Source organism: Doryrhamphus excisus, linkage group LG19, assembly GCF_037039965.1.
Source record: "Doryrhamphus excisus strain RoL-2023G ecotype Guam linkage group LG19, RoL_Dexc_Guam_v1.1, whole genome shotgun sequence".
Classification (NCBI taxonomy): Eukaryota; Metazoa; Chordata; class Actinopteri; order Syngnathiformes; family Syngnathidae; genus Doryrhamphus; species Doryrhamphus excisus.
In genome coordinates, this window is record NC_136375.1 from 8,812,339 (window position 1) to 8,824,895 (window position 12,557).

The 12,557-nt window shown below is 43.4% G+C and overlaps 3 protein-coding genes across 4 annotated transcripts in view; 1 reads left to right on the forward strand and 2 right to left on the reverse strand.

Annotated features, from left to right (window-relative positions):
• Window positions 1-423: 423 nt before the first annotated feature.
• Window positions 424-5,428, reverse strand: tram2 (translocation associated membrane protein 2). Of its 2 annotated transcripts, none has more exons than XM_078799103.1 (11): window positions 5,035-5,139; window positions 4,006-4,069; window positions 3,825-3,934; window positions 3,477-3,593; window positions 3,332-3,390; window positions 2,810-2,894; window positions 2,629-2,699; window positions 2,426-2,530; window positions 2,194-2,337; window positions 1,245-1,402; window positions 424-1,166 (listed from the first exon to the last, which is right to left on the reverse strand). In XM_078799103.1, exons 1-11 carry the CDS (start codon window positions 5,104-5,106, stop codon window positions 1,090-1,092), a joined length of 1,062 nt encoding a protein of 353 aa, XP_078655229.1. In that variant the 5' UTR covers window positions 5,107-5,139; the 3' UTR covers window positions 424-1,089. The 2 variants fall into 2 exon arrangements, with proteins under 2 accessions (XP_078655229.1, XP_057913216.2); XM_058057233.2 differs by lacking the exon at window positions 5,035-5,139 and adding an exon at window positions 5,224-5,428 and having other exon boundaries at window positions 425-1,166.
• Window positions 5,429-6,170: 742 nt separating this feature from the next.
• On the reverse strand, window positions 6,171-12,477 carry xkr5a (XK related 5a). The gene is made up of 7 exons (XM_058057231.2): window positions 12,250-12,477; window positions 10,476-10,659; window positions 10,015-10,199; window positions 9,710-9,922; window positions 8,519-8,688; window positions 8,337-8,448; window positions 6,171-8,241 (listed from the first exon to the last, which is right to left on the reverse strand). Exons 1-7 carry the CDS (start codon window positions 12,380-12,382, stop codon window positions 7,301-7,303), a joined length of 1,938 nt encoding a protein of 645 aa, XP_057913214.2. The 5' UTR covers window positions 12,383-12,477; the 3' UTR covers window positions 6,171-7,300.
• The window catches only part of prep (prolyl endopeptidase), a 32,681-nt gene continuing 28,439 nt past the window's right edge, over window positions 8,316-12,557 (forward strand). Inside the window, exons 1-3 of the mRNA XM_078799264.1 lie at window positions 8,316-8,694; window positions 9,724-9,924; window positions 10,456-10,636. The gene's annotated coding sequence lies outside the window, so the exon portion shown is untranslated. The remainder of the gene's footprint in view (window positions 8,695-9,723; window positions 9,925-10,455; window positions 10,637-12,557) is intronic.

Consider the following 12,557-nt stretch of genomic DNA (forward strand, 5'->3'; position numbering starts at 1 on the left):
ACTTGGCTGCACAGCGGTTAGCACCCAGTGGTTAGCACACCGGCCTCACAGCGAGGAGACCCGAGTTCAATTCCACCCTCGGCCATCTCTGTGTGGAGTTTGCATGTTCTCCCCGTGCATGTGCGGCTTTTCTCCGGGTACTCCTGTTTCCTCCCACATTCCAAAAACATGCTAGGTTAATTGGCGACTCCTAATTGTCCATAGATACGAATGTGAGTGTGAATGGTTGTAATTATTGCTACAATATGTAGGTTTTCCTTTTATAGCTCATTTTCTATTGGATGTTGCAGTCAAGGTAAATTGGTCTGTGAAATGTCATTTATATAGACATCAAAACAATATAGCTATGATATAGCATAACACAACATAAAAATGTGTAAGTTTTGAGTTGTAAATGTTCGATAATATTTGGCGGAAAAGTAAGACCACTACACCAGTTTGTCAGAAAATTGCATTACTCATTATTGATATTGACAATTCATGGAATGGCATGCGGTAACATACATAATGATGAATGACAAATGCAAGACATGATTTATTTGGGAGGAACTTTGGGCACAAATCCGATGACCAAAATCCCTCCCCTTACCTCCGACAGGTAAGGGCTAACATTAAGGCTGGTTTACAGTAAGCGTGTATGATATCTTATCAGTAACATTATCCTGCCCAAATGGACCCGAGTGGAAATAGAAGCAAAGCTGGCTCAACGGCAATCAGACGAGCAATACAGTACTTATGTAATGAGGATATACATCAACACATTCAAAAGTTGCTACACAGTAACATGTGCTACATACTGTGTTTGCTGTACACTTCTGTCATTCTGCACCCAACGGTGCTGCTAAACGTGGGGAAGCAGGACATGTGGATGTCTTAAAAACAAATACTGATATGATGGAGAGGAAAAGTCTCATGGGCTCAAGGAACATCCTTGGAATTTCAGTTTCCAGCATTCAAGGCTAAGTCTGTAGTGACCAAGTCCCAGGGGCGTGTCGGGATGGAAATCAACCAGGATACACCAGCTCCCCCTGTTCTGTTGAGGATCCTCAGCTTGCACTGAGGTCACCGCTCAGCTCAGTCAGTGTTTTCTTACGGGGATTTGAGTTTTTTGATCCGAGGAGAGGCACCATTCTCAGCTTTAAGAACTCCGTTTTCATAATGTCCAACTAAAGGAGAGGAGGGGGGAAAAAAGCATGAGAACAAATGGAAAAAGTCGTAATTGGACGAGCTAATAGTCTACTCACAAGAGTCTCGCTTGAGTGGCCGAAGAGCTTGTTTGGTGGCGGCCTTCTTGCGAACGGCCTGCTCGTGTCTGAACTCCCTCCAGCGTCTCAGCTGGAAGCGGATAAACTTCCAAAGAAGCCAAGATTGTGTCAGGCAAACCAGGAGAAGAACAGTCATCCTGGAAGGGACGCAAAACAAGCAGATTAGTGACACCTCATTACTCAACTTGGCTGAACACTTTTTTAACAATCTGCTGTTTGAATCTGGCCTCCGGTAACTCGGCTTCACAGACAGGTTCAGGGGTTTTTATTTACTCAACTGCAGAAGGTACTGGTGGTAAAATACAAACTGACTTAAAATAAGTTGAAATTATACATGTTTTTTCCACAAACAGTTTGCTTAATTTTGAGTGTGATTCAAGAGCAAAAGGTTCTTGTTTGGGACAGGAAGACCAAAAACAGTTGACCAAATGTACCAACCTGATCCGTGTCATGAAAAATTGTGAGCAGCTTAAGGATGATTTGGTTTTCAGTGAGTACAATTGTCAAAATATGTCTGCCCAAACAAAGATTCAACAACACAATGAAAATCTGTGCCTTCCTCCTCAGCAATGTGTGCCCTGTGGTGGTGAGGTGGTTCAAGCACACTTTTTATATTGAGTATGGCTGCAAAATAAGTCATTTGATAGAGGCGAGACTCAGTTGTCAGGAAAGTGATGTGGAGGTATGAACCTTAACACATGTTGCAGGGGAATGATATAAGGGAGACACAACAGATGGTGTGTAAATTTGTATCTGCCACTGATGTTTACAATGAGGTGTGCCCCCCCCAATCACCAACAAGGTAAAAGTGATATTAAATATTCATCTATGTATTTCACACTCATTTCTGTATTTATAAAATAGATCTGAAACAGATTTATGAAAACTAATACATATATATATATATCCTGTGCATGGTGTTCCTCACCTTATTAGCACAGTGTTAAAGTTGCCCGTCTCCCAGTCCAGCACCTGGTTCTCGGAACGAGCCAAACCGAAACCAACGGCGAGAAACATGAGCGTAAGGGTAGACATGCGAGTAAATACGAAACCAACCGCCCAAAGGTCAAACCTATAGAAGGAGACACAGAACGCTGATTTTAGTGTGATTCTCCATTTTGAAGGAAATCTGTTAAAAATCATATGATGGGTCAACTTGCATTTTCTGGTGGTTTTCATCTGTGAAGTAGAAAAGTCTGGCGATGTGGAAGCCCAGTTCTGACAGATACTGGAGGAAGAGGAGCACCACACCCACACGGTTCAAACTAACCAGGTCCCAAAAAAAAAAAACATTTAGGTTTTCTTTTTTTAAGCATTCTGACCAGATTTTTTTTTCTTTGCAGGTTGTGAACAAGATGCTTACTTTAACAAATATGCTGCAAAGATGTGGAGCAAATACAAGCTGATGTATTGCAGCTGACGGGAGATCTCCTCCTGGTAAAACACACACACACACACGTCTCTACATGTTTGTACTACAATGACAAATGAATGCAGAAGCACCCAACACACATCTTCAAATACTCCTTGGCTTCCATACCGACCTTGCGCACTTTCTGGAAGTAAAGCTCAGGCAAAGCATGGAGCCAGTAGGCCAACTGAGTGAGGTAGAAAAACTTCACCTGGAACCTGAAACATGTGAAAGTATTACACTTTTTTTTAAAATCCTCCACAAAACACAAAAGTCTAGTTCTTATCTCAAAACAGGCACCATAATAATCGTTAACAGTTGTGGACATACTGCGGGTAAAACTCAACTCTGAATGCCCAAACTCGCTTCCTGTCCACACATACGGAAGACCTCTTAAATGGTTTCTTCCATTATATCTACTATATTGGGTAATATGAGCAAAAAGGTGACTATAGGGCTGTTCTAGTATGTCTGAAGGGCTCTAAAAATGGCATGCACATTCATGGCTGATTACGCGAAGATGACATCCACTTTGGAGGACCTCTTTTTTATGACAATAAGAATGAATGGTGGGCATTACTTTTTAAAAATATTTTTGTACACGACCCCTGACTTAAACATCCATACAGCCATGCAAGGTATGCATTTATCTTACCTGAGGTGTGCGTGTGGATAGTTTTCCCAAAGTCTGCTGGGATGCAGAAGATATCCTTCCTGTGTGAAAAGATTAGAGAAAACTCTTAGAATTCCTTATTTAAAAAAAAAAAAGTGTGTACACATGAAGCGTGTGTACCACTCACCGTTATTAGAACGTAGAAGCTCCACACACTGGACACCAAATGAAACACACACAGTTGACCCGACTCGTTGAACTTGGTGTTTTTGCTCTTGGAAAGATGGAGACGTCTGTTGATTTTCTGCAGAGTGAGAATGATTCACATTGGGTTAGAGGATTCGCTGACTCAACAATTATGCAAGACATAAAAATAACTAGGGCAAGAAAACAGACAGGCTGTGCTATTTGTGGCTGCTGTGGAACAAGGCATAGATGTTTACATGTTTAAAGATACCGTCAGTCATGTGGTCATGGTACTAAACTTAAATCAGACCACCACCGATGCAATGAGCTGGTGTCATGCAGTACTCACATCCAGCAGATACTCCTGCACCACTGCATGGAGGATGATGGCGATGAAGAAGTAGAAAAGGATAGTGGCACAGTCCTTCCATCCGTAATGATACAACGTCACCTCTCCCTCTGAGGGCAAGGAAAAGTTGGATTTAAAATGTTGCGAACACTATCAAGTGAGGTGTGCACAATGCAGGTACCTGGTGACAATGTGGTGATATTGTACTGTGGCTGAATAAATAGTATAGCCGTCTTTGCTGTTGCCTGAAAAGAAAGATTGAATGGCAGTTTGTTAATATGGTAGAGTATAAGCACGAAGTGGCACAAAACATTAGTGCTGCCACCCAAAAAAAAACACGATAAAAGAGTCCAACAAAGCAAACACAAAACTTGTAATGATTCTGAAAGGGCTTCCTTCGGGGCCATATAGGACACCTCAAAAGACCCTGAGTGTGACACGTCAACTTAGGACACCTTAATGTATTAGAGCAATGGATCTTTTGTCGGCACTAAAATGCATTCTACTTTTTCAAAATTCTAACTTTTGTTCCGTGAAAGACGAGGGAAATCCAACACCGGTCAGTTGCGAGCTCTATTGGAACGTTTCGAGCGAAACTCCATAATGTCCGGGATGACGTGTACGTGATTTATTTGTGTAGTTTTGTAGTAATGAGTGTAATACGTGTGTCTGTATGAGACCCGTGCGCTTTGTATGGGGGTTATCTGTTTAATAAAACAGCTATGGGCGCGATAACTGTTTAGGAATTGAGACGTGGCAGTTAAAAAGTAATACAGTCAAGGCGATAAATGGAAAGTCTTCCGCTTCCCCTTTTTTCTCATTCAAAATAAAAGCTTCAAACTGGTGACGTGTACAAGTCCTATTAAAACATGAACGCTGCGCTTTTAATTCGAAAGCAAGTTAACCACTGCTTCCTTCTCAGTTTGTCTTCTCTTTTGTAACGTGACGTGATTCTTGTCCACAAAAGTTACGTTTTGGGGGTAAAGGTGTGTTTATGAAGCTATACTGATACAGTGTTATATAAAAGTAGACATATAATGGCTATGAGTGCAATAGTTTTGATAGCTTACGTTAAAAACACCCTAGAATTCCAATTGCTTGAGTGACAAAGCGAGCACTTCCACCTTAGCAAGAAATTGGAATTCAAATCCGAGTGTTTTAACAGTCGGTTGCAGTTAATCAACGTTGCGTTTTTAAGTTAGCTTGCTACCTTTCCACCGACTACAAACACCACAAACCTGCAAGACCCGCAAACAAGCTGCATCCGCAAAATACAGTCCATTATCGTTTTTTTGCCACAGAATGGTAGACGTAATCGGTGGTTTCCCCATTGTTTACATGCGTTGCCACTATAAAGCAGCTGATGAGAGAGGGGGAAATGAGAATTAGTCCACCTCACCTCAAACATCAATCCAATCAAAATGAAAATCACCAAACTGAAAACGATGTCGGCATGGTTTTGGATGAGGAACTCCTGGCTGAAGAAAGGGTAACTCTTGTTTCTTCGGCGAAATGCCATGTCAATTCCCTGCTACTATTATATTTCTGCTACTTTTTCCCCCCTGTCCTGACTATGAAGTTCAGCTTTAACTTTCCCACTGGAGTGCGCATGCGCGTCGTCTTAAAGGGCAACTGACATACATACCTCACTTGAGACCATTTGTTCCATGATAACTCTACTCCATTGATCACCATTGTCTTAAAATCGTACTCGGTAGCCTAAAGATGGATAATATAATTAAATGAAAATAAAAATGTAAAAGACAAAATCAATAGAGAAAAGCTGAAGTGTTGACACTAAAAATTAATACTTACACGGAGCTTTTTATGTAATTTATATATATATATATATATATATATATATATATATATATATATATATATATATATATATATATATATATATATATATATATATACTATTATATACTATAAAATATTGGCCTCCTTCATCGTTTTATTTCCTTACTCCTTTGTGGAAAAAGTTTTATTATCAGCATGCTTTGTTAAACTGCCATCTAATATTATGTTTAATGTTATGTAAGTTTGTCATTCCTTGGCATTTTATTGGTTGCACTGTGTGTATTTACTAATCTATTGATCAGAGGTGCTGTATGGGGGGGCTTTGTACTACAGTGTAGTTGAAGTTGTTGTTTTCTAACTTTTCCTTGGTTCATTCTTCACTAGATTGCATTGAAATGATATCCATCTGCCATTGATCTCAAAAGTGAACATTTCCAAGGCTAAATCCAGAAAATGTACCTGAAACCCAAAGGGCACAACAAATCAAACAATGTAATACATTAACGGCACGGATGAAGAAAAACATGTCACAGCATATTCCACTCACTTCAATAGATTTGCTTTTTATTGCTTATTTCAAGCCACAGGCGGCCTTGCACTTCACAGTTCAAATTTGAGTGAAGGAGAAAATCATGTCTGCTTTTACACACCCGAGTAAAAAAAAAAAAAGTAGCATGTATTTTCAGAAACAGCTGCTGAAAACACATAAGAGAACTCGCTGCCAGTATGTAATGACACAAAAAACCTTTCTAAAGTGGGTGTTTCTTACATCTTGTAAAGTCACACATTTGAAATGAAAAAGAATTCCAGGCGGACACATCAATCTTGCTCAATGCACTGCACGAGAATATGTATATATACTGTGTATATATAGTTTAAAAAAATACAGAGTATGTTGAAACTGAGGATTCCTTTTTTTAATTGGAATGACACCACCAAAGATGTATAGTACAGGATACTTGTGCTTTAAGGAAGCCAGTGAAGCAGAGGCTTGTGCTATTTAGAGGCTTGTTTTTTTTCAATTCTCTTACTCTCTCTATTTAATAACATCAAGTTGTGTAAAGAGTTATCCAAGATCCGACAGATCTTAATGACACTTCTGAAGAATGCAGAATAGCTTAGAATAGTGTGGCAAAACAAGTGTTACGCAGCAGTATTTTGTGGCTGCAGTTTTATTGAACTGCTATATTAAATACATGACCTTACCTTTTCTGTGTATAACCACCGATTACGGATATCTGATAATTTTTGAATGCTGACATGTTTTGCAGCTCTCAGCATTACAGCAGCACTTTCTATGTAAACAGCTTTGTGGCAAAAAAAGGCTGGTGTATCAGATGTCAAAATACAGTGAATTAATTGGTGCAAGTCGCTTATAAGAGTACAGGCCACTATTTGAAGGAATATGGTATTTAATTAGTACTTATAACTACGAGGTCATACCAGTTTGTATGATGTATTGAATGTGCGTCCAAACACGAATTAGCTTATTAACGATGCTTTTAAAACAGCATTAAATGGCTCCACTTGTGCAATGTATTGCATTGAGATAAAGACACACTACTAGCTCAGCATGATGGTCATTTGGTTTGTGTATTATATGTCTGTCTCATCTGGTTCTTTTCACTTTAGGATGGATTCACTTGCTGGAGTCATCCTACCCCGGAATCATGTCAGAAATGTTCATCTTCATCCCTGCGGGACATTATGAGCTGCCTCCTGGGGCCACTGAGGTGAGGGACACTGGAGGGAGACTCCAGCACTCCTGAGTCCAGTTTAGGGGTGGATGTGTAGCGTGGCCCAACCCGCCCTATTAGCCCTCGGACGTCCCTGTGAAGAGCTGGATCACTTGGAATGGAATTGAGACGCACTCCCTGCTCCAGGCCCCCGATGTCCCGGTCCAAACGGGGGTTACTGGAGCTGCTGGGGGACTGGGGATCCGCGCTGAAGTAGAGGGTTGAGCTGGACTCCGTGGGGCAAAAGTATGGCTCCGGGCTGTCTCCAAATACGGATTTGCCCTCCGGTGAGCTGCGTTTGAAATCGGATGCGGGTGACTCCAGCGGGCTCTCCATCTCCAGACTGTCATCCTCTGCTTGTTCAAAGGACGTGGGTTCACTCACAGTCTGAAATTCGTCTTTGCAGTCCGAGAGGGGTGCCAAGCCTTTCCCCTGAGACTCAGACATGGACACACCCTCACAGCTGCCCCCTGCTGTGGTGGTGATGCCTTCGTTACTCTTAAACTCCTGGTTGTACTCCTCCATGTCCAGTATAGCTGCCGCACCACCTGCCCCGTATGCCCGGTTGATCTTCCCCAGGTCGCCTGTTTTCAGGGCCAGCCGGATGAGGAGCCAATGATGGTGGTAGCAAGGGCAGGAGCTGTTTGGCCTCCCTCCACATGAGCTCGGATGCTCCAGCAGTGAACCAGCCACACCGGAGAGGGAGAAGCTGCCGTGGTTTTGTACACCACCAACCGGCAGGCTTTTGTCCCCGAGTGAGAAGGAGGACTCCCCACGTTCTATGCACGTGCTACCCATGTGGTTGCGATTCAGACCTTGGGCGATCTCTGTTGACTTGGGGTGGAGGAACCGGTAGTAGATGACCAGGGAGGTAGCGCCTGGTAACCATAGAGACAGAGATTTTTAGAGCCTTTCATTGTTGAGTTGACTGGACTAATATGATACACAATTAAGGAATATGAGAGTGAGTCACCAAGGATAAAGCTACTCAGGACACTGATGGGGAGCGTCATGTTGTCCCATGATGCTTCACTCAGTAAGTCAGAGGCGGCCAGCAGTAAAGTGGTATTCTCAATCAGCATGAACTGAAAACAGGAAGGTAAAAGGAAGGTAAAACCAGGTGTTGTTCTAAATAATTGTAAAATCCTTTCTCACCGTATAAAAGCTGGCCATGCGGAATCGTGATGGTCCGTCTTTGATGTTAAGAAAGAGGAAGACATGGACAAGCCCCAGGAGGCCATTAAAGGCACGCCAACACCAGGGACCGGTGCAGATGTCTGGTTGCTGCGACACCAGCCAGAAGGAGGCGGTCAGCCAGTGAAAACCTGCAGGTAGTGTAAAAATAGACCTTTTATCAAGCTATATAAAAAGGTCTGCTTTTGAAATGTTTAGTTTGGACTCACACTGTAGGAGTAGTATTCGTTTATCATTACAGTCTGCTTGCATTAGGGCCAATGGTGGCAATGACCTACTACTTCCACCTACAGGACTGTAGTGGAACAATAACACAAGGTAGCACTGAACAGCATCTCATATATATATCTATTTTTTTGCCCAAATGACGGTTTTCGTACAATACGTAACAAACTAGTAGACTACATCATTCTGTGAAAACAAAACAAAGCATCCCGTACTTGGTCACTCACTGCCCTTGCATTATTTATTGAATGTGACCACTAAATAACCCACCATGGGGCCAAAGGAAGTTGAGAGTGCCAGCAATTTGATAAAGAAGGTTGGAAACACTATCTTGCCAGGATGTATGGGAAATCCGTTCCGTCCAAGCTCCTTTATAGTTGTTTTGCAATGTTTTCTGTGTGTAAAACTATAACTTTTCTCCATAAAGTGGCTTTCTTGTTCATATTTTTGGGTGTGGACTGCGTGGCGTTTGAGTGGTTGGCACGCAGGCCTCACAGCTAGGAGACCCAAGTTCAAGTCCACCCTCGGCCATCTCTGTGAGGAGTTCCATGCATGCATGGGTTTTCTCCGGGCACTCCGGTTTCCTCCCACATTCCAAAAACATGCTAAGTTAATTGGCCACTCCAAATTGTCCATAGGTATGAATGTGTACATGTGTACACTGGCTAGCACCCCAGTCCAGTGGTGTACCCCGCCTCTCCCCCAAAGACAGCTGGGATAGGCTCCAGCACCCCAGCGACCCTTGTGAGGATAAGCAATAGAAAATGAATGAATGAATACTTTTGGGTTTCTGGAATGGATTAATTTGATTAGGATTTATATGTTTCAGTTTTCGGTGGCCCGAGGAACCACTGTAGAGAATTTTGATGCTGTGTATACCTATTTAATCATCCATTTACAGCGCTCAATAAGTTTAATTCTGCTTACCTGCCACTCCACAGACCCACCAGTTGAACACCCTGGCAAAGAACATGAGGCATGTCACCCTGGCACCCAGCATGCCAGCTCTCCACACCAGCTGGCACAGAAGGGCTGCCGGAGGCATGGCAAGGTGGCCTGGCCGGATGAGACAGCAGGCTCGGCTGTACAGCACCAGGGCCCAGGAAATAGACAGCACGCAAAGACCACAGGAGTAGGCAACTGTAAGATATTACACATCACAAAAACTGCATTATATCTTACTATGGGTGATAGCTAGATGGCATGTGCACTGCATAAGCGTAAGCAGTCACCTGGGGACATGATCCCTACATCAGTGGACACCACGATGTACGCCTGCAGCAGGCTCTGCGGCAGCGAGACGACCAGGGCTTCCAGGAGCCAAAGAGCAGCAACATCTGCCTGCTGCATGACAACAGCGCCCAGCTCTGCCACTGATCCTTGCATGCGGGACACATACCTCATGCAGTCCCATAACCTACCAGGAGAGGGTGACATAGACAAACACCACTGAACTGAGTTATGAAATGACTTTTGCTGACCATTATATTACAGTAGATGGCTTGTGGACTTCTGGTTTGAAGGTCAAATAGTGGGCTTTATAAAACCTTTATTAACAGTGCAGGTGATGTTCTTTAATGTCATAAAAGTGAGGAAAATAAGTTAACTGCTCAAATTGACCAAAATTGAACATGATCTGTCTGTAGTCTCCCAACTTTTTTATGTTATTTCAGGGCCAAAAATGGGTCTGTACCTTTTGAAGATTCCCAAGTGAAGAATGTGTATGGTAGAGAGGTACCATCGCCTGTCGTCACCGTCATCATAATACCATTTGACGCTCAGCAGCTGCACCGCCGTGCCCGGGAGGAAGAGTCCGAGAGTGAAGCCGGCCCACCGCGTCTCGTCGTTCCAAAGGTAAAACCCTATGCAGTAGATCACTTGAAACACACATGCAAGAGAAAATGCACTAGTGAGAGGTGACATACATACGTATATAGACATTTCAAGCACTTTTTAGTACCTTAGCCAAAATTCAGGCACTTATCAAACTTTGAACAAGAACATTTTATGCATTCATAGGATGTTCAAGTACCCTTGAGAACTCGGCATGCGTACTTTAAACAGTGCTGCAGTCCCTTTCCCTGCAGGTTAAAAGCACCGCACTGAAGTGAGTCGGTCCTTTAATTGAGTGACTCTGTTAGGTAAGAACCGACTTGCTTGCACAGGGTTATAATCATTTTTGCCTTTAGTTACACAAGAGCTGTTTGCCAAGGACAGAGGAAGCCTACTTGTTGTCATGAGTAGTGTGATTGGAAGTGCTGTGACACACTGACCCCTGTGTGCAGAGCTTGGTGTCACGTCTATTCTCCACTGTCAGTCACTGTCCTTGGTCCATTGATCTGCTCAGTTGGGGGAGTCATCAACCCATGCTCTTCTTATGGCAGACTCCATTTATGTTTTTGACAGTGTAAGTTTAGAATTGTATTGTTAGAAATTATTATGTTCATTAGAACAGGGTCGGGACCCAAAAGTGGGTTCAGTGGGTCGCACGTTTAGCGCCTGATGTCCGTGAATGCACCTTGTGTTCATGTTTGTGCTATTCGATTGCTGCGTCGACACGAGGGGCATGCCATGTTTAGGGGCGACTGAAAGGGAGGGACATCAAGCAGGGACTTGAATGTGTTGTCCGTCCGACACACAGCTGCGGATACCTGCTGGAGAAGAGCATGTCATAAAGCGGGGGGTTGCAGCCCCTTTAAACATGATATTTGAGAAGTTTGAGTTGAAAAAAATTGCCATTTCTACACGGTGGATGAGTGGTTAGTGCGCAGGCCTCACAGCTAGGAGACAATTCCACACTTGGCCATCTCTGTGTCTCCAGTTTCCTCCCACATTCCAAAAACATGCTAGGTTAATTGGCGGCTCCAAATTGTGCATAGGTATGAATGTGAGTGTGAATGGTTGTTTGTCTGTATGTGCCCTGTGATTGGCTGGCCACCAGTCCAGGGTGTACCCCGCCTCTCGCCCGAAGACAGCTGGGATAGGCTCCAGCACCCCCGGGACCCTCGTGAGGATAAGTGGTAGAAAATGAATGAATAAATGAAAGGTTGCCACTTGTCATTGATTTGGCAATAATTATACATTATATTATAATTTATTATATTAATAATAATTATTATAATTATTAATATACTGTATGTGTTAACATTATATGTCGTTATTCACTATTTTGGGTAATAATATATATATATATATATATTACCACAAAAATTCAATTTGGGATTGTAAGTTATACGCTTGACATCCCGATGGGGGGCTGTACACCCCAACAGGTCACCTCCTAGCATCGCCCCTGCTTGCAGCATCATCGTTTACATTGTGGGTCGAACCACCAGCATCTAGCAAGCAGCCTGGCTTCATTTATTGCGTCAAACGTCATCAGAATATCTTAGTTTTATTAACAAATAGCAATCGTTGTGGTTCAACGCCATACACCTTGAGCATGCCACGTATCGATGCCCACTTACGAACGCTACGTTCGGCCGCGATGACCAGCGCCGACACGCCGAGCAGCGCCGCTTGGCACCAGGCGATCCAGCGCTCGCTCCGCCGGGCCGCCGACGGCCTCCTGCGGTTCACCGCCTCGGAGGTGTTTATCATGGTACCGGGCGGTGGGGTACGTTCCAAAGCGGCGACATTATCCTGCGCATCCTTCGCCCTCAGTGCATCCGCTCCTTTCTTCTCCCGCTGCCTGCCTCCTGTCAAAATACATGACGTCAGTGCGCAGTTTTTAAAGGGCCATACTCACCCTCACCTCCATTGTGGGTCCTTGACC

Excerpts from the sequence above, each read along its gene's own strand:
- tram2 (XM_058057233.2), bottom strand. The coding sequence starts at position 5,343 with ATGGCATTTCGCCGAAGAAACAAGAGTTACCCTTTCTTCAGCCAGGAG. Across the intron at positions 4,070-5,223 it reads TGATTGGATTGATGTTTGAG|GCAACAGCAAAGACGGCTAT; the intron begins GTGAGGTGGACT and ends CTTTCTTTTCAG. Across the intron at positions 2,338-2,425 it reads GATGAAAACCACCAGAAAAT|GTTTGACCTTTGGGCGGTTG; the intron begins GCAAGTTGACCC and ends CTCCTTCTATAG.
- xkr5a (XM_058057231.2), bottom strand. The coding sequence starts at position 12,382 with ATGATAAACACCTCCGAGGCGGTGAACCGCAGGAGGCCGTCGGCGGCC. Across the intron at positions 10,660-12,249 it reads CGCGGCCGAACGTAGCGTTC|TGATCTACTGCATAGGGTTT; the intron begins GTAAGTGGGCAT and ends GTGTGTTTCAAG. Across the intron at positions 9,923-10,014 it reads TGTAGGGATCATGTCCCCAG|TTGCCTACTCCTGTGGTCTT; the intron begins GTGACTGCTTAC and ends AATATCTTACAG.